The sequence below is a fragment of the Rhipicephalus microplus genome, chromosome 7, assembly GCF_043290135.1.
Source record: "Rhipicephalus microplus isolate Deutch F79 chromosome 7, USDA_Rmic, whole genome shotgun sequence".
Taxonomy (NCBI): Eukaryota; Metazoa; Arthropoda; class Arachnida; order Ixodida; family Ixodidae; genus Rhipicephalus; species Rhipicephalus microplus.
In genome coordinates, this window is record NC_134706.1 from 86858761 (window position 1) to 86870934 (window position 12174).

At 44.0% G+C, this 12174-nt stretch overlaps 1 protein-coding gene across 3 annotated transcripts in view; it reads left to right on the top strand.

The window, feature by feature from the left end:
- The window catches only part of LOC119179936 (2-Hydroxyacid oxidase 1), a 61098-nt gene that overhangs the window by 32233 nt on the left and 16691 nt on the right, over positions 1 to 12174 (top strand). For 2 of the 3 annotated variants that reach the window (XM_037431062.2, XM_075869422.1), the window contains 4 exons: positions 4732 to 4849; positions 7381 to 7558; positions 8324 to 8475; positions 11583 to 11838. In XM_037431062.2, the coding sequence (XP_037286959.2) occupies positions 4786 to 4849; positions 7381 to 7558; positions 8324 to 8475; positions 11583 to 11838 (650 nt within the window). In that variant the 5' untranslated portion in view covers positions 4732 to 4785. Of the gene's footprint in view, positions 1 to 4427; positions 4656 to 4731; positions 4850 to 7380; positions 7559 to 8323; positions 8476 to 11582; positions 11839 to 12174 lie in introns of those variants that run through there. The other variant, XM_075869423.1, reaches the window with a different exon arrangement.

The following is a 12174-nucleotide window of genomic DNA, read 5'->3' on the forward strand; positions in this document are numbered from 1 at the left end:
AATCGTACATCTTGGCTAGCCTTTGAGTTTCGTTGGAACGATTCTGTTGTAGTTACCGGACGCACAAAGGTCACTGCAATCATTTTAGAGCCTCGGTTCGCGAAAAGGGCGCGCTTTTCAGACACAGCGAAGTAACAACTGAGGCGCTTATTGGCGTTAATCTGTACCTGCGAGTACGTTTCCTGCGTTCTTTGTGCGTGAGAAACGCGGGGCACGTTTCGATCTGCTTGCCATTCTGTGTGTGACCTTCCAATCGGTTGCTATTGCATTCATTGCTTTGTCTTCGTGGCAAAGCTGTGACTTTTCTCATCACTCTTCTTGTCGTCGAAGAAGCGAACAATGTAGTGGGTGCTCGATCACATCTTGGAAAGGTACCAAGCCAAGGATGAACAAGAACGAATATAGGCAAATAAAAGGCACCGCCTCATTGAAATGGAATTCTCAGAACCAGCAGTAACACATACTCAATGAATAATAAAATTGGCCAGCGTGCAGGGGACGCGGCACCTAAAGCGAAAGGCGTGCCGCCTTTTTGATTTCATGAGGGGGGTGTATTGTGATAGACATTCACCCCTCCTCGGAGGGGAACTGCGTTTGCCCATGAATAGCAGCTACCCAGTGACAACAACATTACCTTGGAGTGTACTTTGTTCCACATCAAGAACAAAAAAAGCAACTTGTATATCAATTGTTCTGGTTTAACGTCCCCAAACCACCATATCACCATGAGAGACACCGTAGTGGAGGGCCTCCAGAAATGTCGACCTCCTGGAGTTCTCTAAAAGGCCCCTCATTAGGCTCCCAAAATACCAAAAAATAGCGCAATATTCTTTCCTTCATATTTCTCGTCCTTCTTGGTGCCCTACAGTGACGCAGACAGTAGTACCCGTGACGTCTACAGCGTACGCGCTCTCGATTAGTTCATATACGCGAAATATCACATGAGATTTGTCACCTGCACTGCTTTGCCACGCAATGACCTGTGTGTTCTTCTCTGTCTGGCATGAATATCGAGCACAATCAGCTCATCCAACTTCATTTTTTGTGTTTACAACTGCGCAAGCTGCAATCACAGCGTGCTGCCCAGAAGCGCGTAATCCTGATAGGCTCTAGCGCTTAGTGCTGATGCTGTTCACTTGCATCCAAGAAATAAGGGGCGAGGAGGATGCATCGTGTGTATGAAGGAGAACAGAAAGTCACCCTCTCGTTTTTAAACGCGGGGTGGTGAGTGGCCCTTTAACGAGCACGTAAAAGTAAGCCCACGGGTCTCAAACATATTTCCCTACATCGAAAATGTGACCGCAGTGGACGGCATTCGGTCCCGCAACCTGCTGCTGGTCACGGATCGATTCCCGTCCACTAACTACTAAACCACCGTGGCGGGTACAAACAAAGCAATTTGCTCAATGCTATTCATCGCTGCGGAAAACGTCTTCACGTAGTATAATTTCAATGACATGCTACCTGATAGACCTCTACCGAGGTACGTCACAGCGTGACGTCACCGGTGCACGTGCAATGTGGTGGTTGGCAAAGCATTCCCGCCGGTGCCTCAGTGGGGTGCAGTCGCTCGGTGCTTTGGGCAAGTTTTAAAGATGACAGTCTTTCTTGGGGACCTTCGACGCAAAAATTTTGGTCTGTTCGTTTGTCCACCCTTAAGGGTACACTGAAAGGCACCAGACGATACTTAAACGGCCGACCCCATCCACAGTGCCCACCAATATTGCTCACGATTCAGCGTTTATACTTGTTCGATTGTGAATTAAGAGAGCAACTATTGTGCATATATGAGGCACCACGCACCACGTGAATATTTTGTATGTGCATCTTTTACTATAAAAGGCATAGATAAGTAATTCTAAGGACCGTAGCATTTATTACGCTGCACCGACCATGCAACGCTTGGACGAAACGGCAAGTGATTCCAACGCTTTGCTAAGACGACACGGTGGTGGCATCTACCCGTCGTCTTGCGTTCTACACCTTATCCCCTCCGAGACGGGCGCGCACGCCACGCGTTCCGTTTCCGATAAAACTACCAGATGCGCTAATGTGTCACGTGTGAAGTGACTTAATGCGCTCGTTCGCCTCCGCTGCACGCTCGAGGCACTCTAACGCAGCGCCTCCAGAATATCATTCGCCGATTTTCTTGCGCAGAACATCAAATAATTGTTTTGTTCACTCTCTCAAGGCGCAAGACTATCGTCTTTCGACGACATTTGCAGTGTAACATGCAGTTACGGGGCCAATCTTTTTTTTTTGAAAGCTTAATCTTTATCTCACAGTGGCAACATTAGCTGTGGTATGTGTCAAAGAACATCTACGTGTGTCTGAAAACATCTATGTGGCCTGGGCGAGCGACAGCAGCCTCGTCTTCGAAAATGTGCAGTGTTTACTGTGGCGGGTACTGTGCATTGAAAGGCATCGACAGCCTTGATTCACCTTTATGGACAATGAAACTGGGAATATTGTGCGTGGTGTGTGCAGTTTGAATAACGCGATGCGCCCTGTTTGCGAAAACACTGGTATTCTTCGTGGGTCCGTTGAAGTAACGAGTTGTTGATGTGACTTTACGATTTGACATTTTAGTCAAGGTAAAAATGCATTTGACGAGATTGTCTGCGAGTGGGTATATCTCAGTGTATGCGCGGCGTGCAGAAAAATAAAAGTGCATGATCTCCGGGTGAAATGTACGACTACGCATTTCGTAGCGTTGTCGAATCTGCATATACGCTTCACCACGGCTATAACTCGTATTATCGAATATTTGATACGTGTTGATGGAAACAGCGGGAGTTTTCATTTCTTATCGACTTTGTACTTTATCAGCTTGATCATTATGAAGTGACAATGCGCATTAGAAGTTGGTGTATCAGGCCTAAATAAATGACCAATATAGGTACGAAAACACGTTCTAGGTGTCAAATGCACCAAGGTAAGTAACCTCAGCCTAACGCACGGCAATAAGTGTTTTTTTTATTTTGCATTAATCTCCGATCAGAGCTTTGTGCATTGGGTGAGAATCTTATCTGTGACGTCACGCACAGCAGCTCAAAACCATGCTGCTGCCAATGCTGCACCTCGTTTGAAACTGCATTGTACATGCCAAGATAGAAATTGAATACGTTAATATCCATGCTATGCAAATATTTCTCAAAGTGCCAGTCACCGTGTCCATTCAAAACGTTCGCTTACGAAAAAGATCAGTTTTCTTTTATGGCTGCCATCTACGTGGGTGAAGCCCACTGCGCGCTAGTAGCGTCTCTCAGTGCATTAAATAAAGTTTCTCCATCCATCCATCTACGACGAGCAAATTTTTACACTATGTGCAGTGACCCTTCAGCGAACCCCTTCTTTCAAAAGCTGTGACCTCAGGACAGAGCAATGTTGAAATTTTTGTCAAAGGAATGCAGACAGCAGCTCTGCTATGCAGAAAAATGCTGCGAGTGGAACTTTCTTGCAACCAGCACCTGCTCCGAGAGAGGGTATGGTGGGCGGGGTGCCCGCAGTGACGTCACACTGTTTACAAAGAAGGAGAGGTTCGTTGTTAAAATGAATATGAGGATTCGGAAAAAAGTTTTATGTATTTTCCCGAGTTACTTGAAAACAAAAAAAAAGAAATCTCACTCTTGATGAATAAAAAGGGCTGCTTTACATGTAAGCTTTTTGTTTTCTATGTTCCTGCTTTAAAACGTAACTTAGAGATATCAGAACAATGTATTATATATTTAAAAAAATCCACTTCACAGTGTCGCAGGTTCTCATTGAAAAATGATACAGGTTCCCATTGAAGAAACGAAAGCAAAGAAACAGGAGATCAGCACTGGTTCAAAAATATGCAAAGAAGTCAGGGGCAACAATACCTAAATGTATCATCAAAACTTCTTTCTCCCAAACTGCTTGCTCCCTTTGTATCTAGATTTGATTCCTACCTACTACTGGAGATCACAGCAAGAACAAACCAATAGTAAAGCTTTTCAATAGTATAAGTTGAAGGCTGCATAAACCGGGCTGTGATATGCGAGCAACAAGAAAAGAGATAAATAAACGAACCACTATGATATTCATAATTCCGTAACATTATGCAGCAGCTGTGCTGATCACACATAATACGCGTTTGCATTGACATGTGTCTCGAACAGCTGCCCAGCAGCTGCCGTACGCTGGGCGATAGAGTATTATGCGTTAAGATGGTTGCTCGTATAGGAACCCTTATAGCTCTGATCGCACGTGCAAAGTATTTATGAACAGTCACAGGCTCTAAAATAAAGCCTATTTTGGCACCCTTTTTTTCGGAAATACACGATCCTCAATTCACTTTCTGTCTTTGAAAGCTACAAGTTTGTTCGTCATTAAAATACACGCACACGTTCGGGTTGGTGCACTTATCGCATAGTCAACATTTGCAGCACTTGGCGATGTGGCCTGGAAGTGTGTGGTGGACAGCTTGTGGTCGAAAAAAGTGTTATCAGGGCGGCACTTGTCTGAAATGCATGCGCAGAAGTACAGCACGCATTTTGTCGTACAGACCGTGTAAGCGTTTCGTTTGAGTGTAACGTCCGATCACTACCACATGATTACGAGAGACGCCATAGTGGACGGCTCCAGAAATTTTGACCACCAGGATTTTTCAACGTGCACGTAAATCTAAGCTTGTAAGCATTGTATAAAACGTCGTCACAGTAATTGAATTCTCTTACTTTTGAATAATTTTTGCCGTTTCTTTCTTAGAACCCGTGTGACGCCGTCGGCAGTGCCTCTAGAACGCTTTCCGCTTTATGAAACATGTTTCAGTGCGCTTCCAATAGCGTTGTCATCAATCTACTGGTCTTCCTCATTTTATCACAAGGTGAGTGCTTGGGTTTGTTTATTTCAAAAAGTGAGCTGATTGCTGTCTGCTGCTACGACATAGCCATAATTTGCGCTGTTAGTATGTTGAGGCGGCACCTAGTGATCATTCACCCACTTGTAGAAAAAAAAACTCCGCTTAACATTTCACGGCGGGACTCTGACGTGAACTTAATCTGATTTTTTTACAGGGCCTGGTAGTGACTGCGTCAGTTAATCGCTATAGCATTACACAATAATAACCGGTAAAATAGTACCGCTACAAACCTGTAATTCGTATATGCATCATGATACTATTGGTCATTGTGTTGCTTCACGTAAATAGTAGATGCTGACTTGTACGTAGATACATACGCATCACTTATATTTTATAGAATAGTTGTAGTTCAATATATAGTAATGAACGTCAGAAATAACTTCCTAATGGTTAAGGTCAACGTAGAGAATTAAACAAATATATTGTGTATAGAAATAATATACCATTACCCAAGAGATTATGTGAACATTTCGCAGCTAGTTTACTGAATAACTTGAGTGCACATATAAACGCTCAATTATAAGGTGTCGAACAACCGAAAGTTCAAATCATTCAAGGAGCTTCCGTGGTAGCACTCCTTGGACGTGAACTGAATTGATGAGATGCGTCCAATCAGGCATGCGGGTAAAACTTTTTACTGCTCTGTAGTCTGGTGGCATATGAACGAAATCATGTTGCAGCGTGCACGTATTCAGCTACAACAACATCACCTTTTTTTTTCACCAGACGTGTTTTGCCGGACGCGAGTTTGTGTCACAAAATATTCCCAGTGAGCAGCTGAGGAACTCGCACCAGACACATCACCTAAATCTCAGTTGACATTTCTGGCTGTCCAGATTTCTTACAGCGGAGCTTTATAGCATCTGTTATACTGGGCAGAGCAGACAGAAGACTCGGTGGGCGTGAGCCTAAGAAAACAGATATGTGTCAAGCAGATCCTACCGAGGAGTGGGCCGTCCAGCTGGTCAAGGCCATCACCGAAGACCTCAAAAGATCTTTCTCGAACGGCGGATCTCTGGCAGCCTAACCCCGGACACAACCGTTGGGCCAATATAGTTTTTTCAACTCAACTGAACAACATAGCATTGCAATGTGCAGTAATAAGGGGGAAAAGTGTAGTGATGGTGAAGAGGACTGATGAAAAAACCACATCAATGAAATAATGCGGCTTGTTCTGGCTAAGACCAAGCAAACCTAGGCACGTGACACGTTCCCGCCAAAATTACGTTCACAGCCTTTTCGCTGTAGCTGTATGACTGGCTGAAACATGGTCGTCCATTGCGATGCCATTTGTACATTGCACATGATATTTCATGTCATAACAGTGCTAAGTGTATAATGTTAGAGCCAAAGGCGTAAAGATGTTCAGCTGATGCAGGACATGTAGCACTATATATTGAACGCGAGATGTTAACTTTTGAACGTGAATTGATTGCGAGAAGCCCTAAAATGAGGTAAGAATTTTTCGATGGCTTCTCAAAACTGCATCACGTGTTAAGTCGTATCTATAAAAGCCACGACTGTATCATGGCGGGGCGTAAAAGGCACATTCTTGCTTCCTCTGTGCATGGTGTGCTTCTAAATTCTCTCTTCACGCTCAATCGTTGCGAGTACCTAAATGGATCCTTTATCAAGCTTTGATCAGCACTGACTAATATATTACATTCACTGCCATACGCTTCAACACTGTCGCTTGTCTGAAGTTCAAATAATCAATCAACCTAGTATCGAAGTACTTCCCGTTTGGACAAGGTATGCATGGCCATACGATAAGGACATTGAATGCATTCTGAAGTTGACCCAGCATAAAAATTTTAAAAATATGGTAAAAAGCCCAAATATGTTCTCACAAAGTCACCTAGAGGGAAATCTGGTGCCACCGTCTATGCGAAATTGTTATGGGGCCTCATCAAAGCACGGGGAACGAAGGTATATGAGTCTGCGAGGCTTGCGTTGGCAGGTGTTAAGCGACGCTTCGGCTCAAAAGCGGATACGACTGCGCAAATAAAGCTTCTATAAAACAAAACTTTTATTAGGAGATCTCGTTCACGCGTTTCATATTCTAAAGGTCCATTCACGCTGACAGCACAAACAAATGACGAAAAAAACGCGGACGACATAAATTGGCAGACGGAACGCTGGCATTGTCTGCCTGTCAAGTTTAGCGGCCGTTGATTACTTTTTACGCTTCGTGAAATCGTACATCAACGCACACGTTTTGAGTGTTAAATAAAACACGCTTCTGCGCAATGGTAAACATGCAAAGCTTATTACGTGCTATTTTAGCAAGAAGTCGACCATTGCAACGTTACGCCACACCCGTCTTCGAGGAATACAAATCTGAGTCAAGTTCGAAGCTCGCATATCTTGGCATTGTCTTTCATCCAGCAGCTGACTAGTGCCAGATTTCCCTCTAGATGAATTCGCGAGGAATTATCTGGTAGAAACGCAATAAAATGCACAATAAAAACGCTGAACGATTTCAAATATTGCAGCAAGCTTCGAATATGTCAATGCAAAGCCCTGGCAAGAGGAGCAAGATGAAACAGTGGTTACCATAGACGACATTCAACGCTTGGGCGAGGCCCGGATGGATACTGCCACCAGGAGCTACATCGCCAGTGGGGCAGAACGAGAGCAGACCCTGAAGGAAAACACAGCAGCATTTTCAAGGTGCTTTTTCATAAAGTCATTCATATTCATTGCACAAATCTATCAGTTCAGGTGCTGTATAGATAAGGCAAATAATATTCGTATGATAAAAGAAGAGTTCAGATAGCAGCTCTTGAACCGATCAGTTGAGTAGTAGTTTACTATTGCCACGTGCCTTCTTTATTTTCACTTTTGTTTCATTCGGTTTTCGCCCAGAAAGCCTGTCAGGAATGCTCAGCGCAAACTGCGCCTCATGGTTCGAGAACGTTCGTGATTCTTGGAGATCTTTTTGTTAAGACTGCTCGCAAGGCGCCAACACTCGATATTATTCCAGAGCTTTTGCAACAGCAAGAGATAAGGCTGAAGTTTTCGACAGCTCGCGTATAAATGCCGATGCGCTTGGCCGCTTGTCAATGTGTATAACCCCAATCTGACGTTCAGTTTACCACTCAGAAGTTCGGCCAAATAAAGATTTTCATCTTTCACCTACAGTCTTTTCCCTCCGTTCACGTTACGAACCCGAGACAGTATATCCGAGCGTGGGCTTTTGCTACATCATCCAACTAGAAAGTGTGAAGCCTACAAGGTTGACAAAAACATCAATTACTTGCAGTGGCGTGGCTATAATGAAAACACATATTTCTATGCCCTACAATCGATCTCGCAAAATATTAAGGTGCAAACAATCATTCAGAACTATTCTTATGTGCCTTATTTGGCATGGTGAAAACAAAACAGAATTAGTCAAAGGCCAACCACTTAACAAATGTTATTTTTTTCACTCAGGTTGCGCTTCAAGCCAAGGAGTCTTGTGGATGTTTCCAGCATTCAAACGGGCACTACAGTGTTAGGCCACAGGATATCTTTTCCTGTAGGTTTCTCACCTTCTGCTGCACATATGATTGCGCACAAAGATGGAGAGTTCGGAACTGCACAAGGTAAGTGCACCCCACTAGCTCACCTGTCGTTATAGACAATTGTGAGAGAGGAAACAACTTAGTTCGGTCCACGCTATACGAAAGGAAACTCAACCTCACGTGGCTAGGCGCGCTTGAAAACCCTCAGTTTATACAGGATGGCGCTCGCGTGGGTCCTCCTGGTGGCAAATATTTCAGATGTTTGACTCCAAATAATAAACATAATTTCCGTTGCATCTTGGGTGAATGAAAAACAGGCACCGCAAGACATAATCGAAGTCCGCATAGCCACCACACCAGGGGAAATTGAAAAACATTATTCCAGACAGTGGTTATGCCGCAGATATCACTGCTGTTACCGCTCTAAAAAGCGAGCAAATAATTTGAAACTCTCGAGTTAGTTTAGGAGGAGAGGAAGCATATCCAGCATCTCAGACATTTTTATTGCTAGTAGGCAAAATGAAAGCAGATTTTCTGTTCACCCGCGGTACCATTTCGTGAGCAGTGAAACTGCATTCAAAGTTTTTTTTATTTCGATGCCTCTGCTGAGATGGTGTTGGCAGAAGTGATAACTGAGTCTTCATCCTGCCTTACTCCAACTTCCAGAAACTAAAAATGCTTTAACGCCATAAAATGGCCTCTTGTACCTTGAACAATCTCGTTATAAAACAGTTGGTGGGCAAAAGTGTTAGGAGTGAAGGACCTTAGGGCCGATGCTTTCTGTTTTTTGGCACAGTACCTTGAAAAGATTAAAGAAAAGTTAACAAGAACAAAATAAAAGACCAGAACTCTTTAAAACACAGACATTTTGACACCGATGAATCAATGCACATAAAGGATTATGAATAGCGTAATATATATAATTGTGATGGAACAATGAGAAACACCTACAAGCACGCATTATCCCAGTCGGCGACTTCAGCGTACACATTGTGGACCTTGAGACCTACCTTGGTCGTCGACTCTCGCTGTCCGCTGTGAGTGTATGTAGAAAACCTATGATATAATCGAAACGTATGTATGTTACGTGAATAAAGAACGTTACAATAGATGAAAAATATGATAATAGTGGCAGACAAGTATAAAACACGTACAAAACCAAGCCCTTTCCACCAGTCTGCGACCTCAATGTAGACATTATGCACCTTAAAAACAAGCTTTGCCGTCAGCGCTTTGTGTCTCTTCATGTCACCTAATTTCACTCAATTTACTTCATATTGAGCAACTGTCTGGTAACGTACGGTTGGTGAGGAGCCCGTACGGTTGCTCATCTTCAACTAGTCATGACTCACTGTGGGGATTTGTGTGAATTGTTTCCTTATTTACCTCCTACTTGTTACTACAAGTTTCTCGCCATTACTATTCAGACGTGCGTAGAAACGAAGCATACGTAAGCGACTGTCTTCATACGTATAGTGGTGTTGCATTAGGCTCGGCATTCATACACAATAGCATGCATGAATAAAGGTAAAGCCAGAAATATCAGCGCCATATTCGCAAAGAAAACTATGTAAAAAAAAACTTGCTTCGAGGTGCGCGGGGCGTTCCTTGGCGAGACCAATTTTGTAGGAAGGCTGGTTAACGAGCCGGTGCACGATGTGTACGTCGAAGGCAGCTTCATTGGGCTCGTTCCGCGGCTGGCACAGCACAGTGTTGATGACGTCAATTGGCACGATAACCACTTGACCATTCATGCCATACTGGCTGCTGCTGCCGTGAGTCAAATGCCTAACGCTCATAAATGGCTGACGTGTAGCTATCTTGTTCTTCAACGGTATTGAGAGCTGGCAGGTGAGCGGGCTTGCGAGGGTATCGGTATACGTGCGTAACACTCATCGTAGCAACCTGCCATGTGCGGTCGGGCCTACGAAGTGACGAGAACGAAGTAGACGTACTCGTGGGAAGGCGAGCGCGTGGGCCCCCTAAACCTTTGGGAGGCGGCGCGCCATCTAGTGAGCATTGTTGGAATCACCTGAGCAGTGATCATGAGAAGTGACCGGAGAAGGGTACACTGGCAACGCTGGTGTACATGGCGGCAGCCGCCGCCGGACAATGTACGAGCAATAGGAGGAAGCTCCTAAAATAGGGTTGTTCCAGCAGTCAGTATCAATGTTGCAGAAATGTCCTATTCGAAGGTCAATATTAAAACAACTAACACCAATCAAGCCGTGGAACCTATATGGGATGGTATTACTAGTACTTACAATATAAATTTGAAGAAAATAAAAGTGAACGACCAGATATCTTGCCGCTAGCAACGATTGAACCTGCGATCTTCATGCAATGTTTCTCATGCTGTACCCACTGAGATACAGTGGCAAGCATTACCACGTCTACGTTACGGGGTGCTTTTAAACTTGGCAGTGTTAGTCAGCACAGCGAGTAGCCACGGCGTCGAATGTGGAACACCTTCTCTGCCTGCTGGCGTCACGGTGCACGTGATGTTACTACGAGCTGGCAACTGACAAATAATTGCTCGCATAATATCTCAACTCGTAGTTTCCCAGACCAAGACTTTCATATAATTCGAAAGAAGGGGAAATTTAAGGGTTCGGTTTTCTTGTTTCTAGACAAAATAATAATAAAAATATCAGAAAAACATGACGTGAAAAGTACATGAGATGTTTGTAGTAGTAACACCAATGTACATTTAAATAAATAGAGTGGGACAAAAAGCTAACTTACTTCTGGCAGGGACCACATTTTCGACCTTCAAATAACACGTTAAATTCTCTACCTACTCAGCTAAAGTGGTGGTCATTCCAACGTCTCTTTTATAACCTATTGTCGGAACGTCGAAGGTAAGCTAAGGACGAAATTCGCGAGATTTATTACAATTTTTCTGATGCTTCAACATAACGAACGAACAAGATTCTCTATGTCCGAGGAAGCTGAAAGTACGGAATGGTAATTTCGTCAACACTGCTCACCGCGCACTGTAAAAAAATTGCGCAGATACGCACGCAGCTGTCTAGCAGAACTTTAGTGCTCTATCTTACTAATTCCTTATTGCACTGCAATGCAGGCAGAAAAAGCGTTAACTAATAAAAGTTCTTCAATGAAATATTAGAAGGTATAGCAGAGCAAAAGATCCAGACGCCAGCCCATTGCAACTTCATATCCTGCAGCGGCTCGCGACGCCGGTACCTTGATGATTGTGAGTGCCATGAGCACAGCCACGATGGAAGATATCAGAGCCAGTGCACCAGAGTGTCTTCTATGGCAGCAGATGTACATCTTCAAGAACCGCTCCTTGACCGAGTCCATGATCAGAAGGGCGGAGCGTCAGGGCTTTGGTGCCATTGTGGTCACCGTGGACTCGCCCGTAACTGGACAGGCTGTCAGCCTTGGCAAGCATATGTTTGTACTTCCTGATGGCCTCAGGTGAGAACGCTCTGTGCGACATATGCATGTTGATGTGTGTGATCATTAAATTAAATTTTTTCGCACCGCATGTGTACATGATCTTAGTTCGCGTAAGACGTTAGTGTGTGAAGCATATCAAAAGCACTCTAATCAGGATATTCTTAGAAACGATTCTGTTTCATGCCCACTGACGGCAAGGGACTTATTAAGTAGGCCTTGAAGCTGCAAAGCTCCACTCAGAACCACTTGTGGCAGCAAAATAATGAAAGTCTGACCAGGGCTTTACGTGAAAGCGCCGAAAGAAGCAAAAGCCTCCCTAAGAAAGAAATATTGCAATGTGTTTTGGTTAAGCTA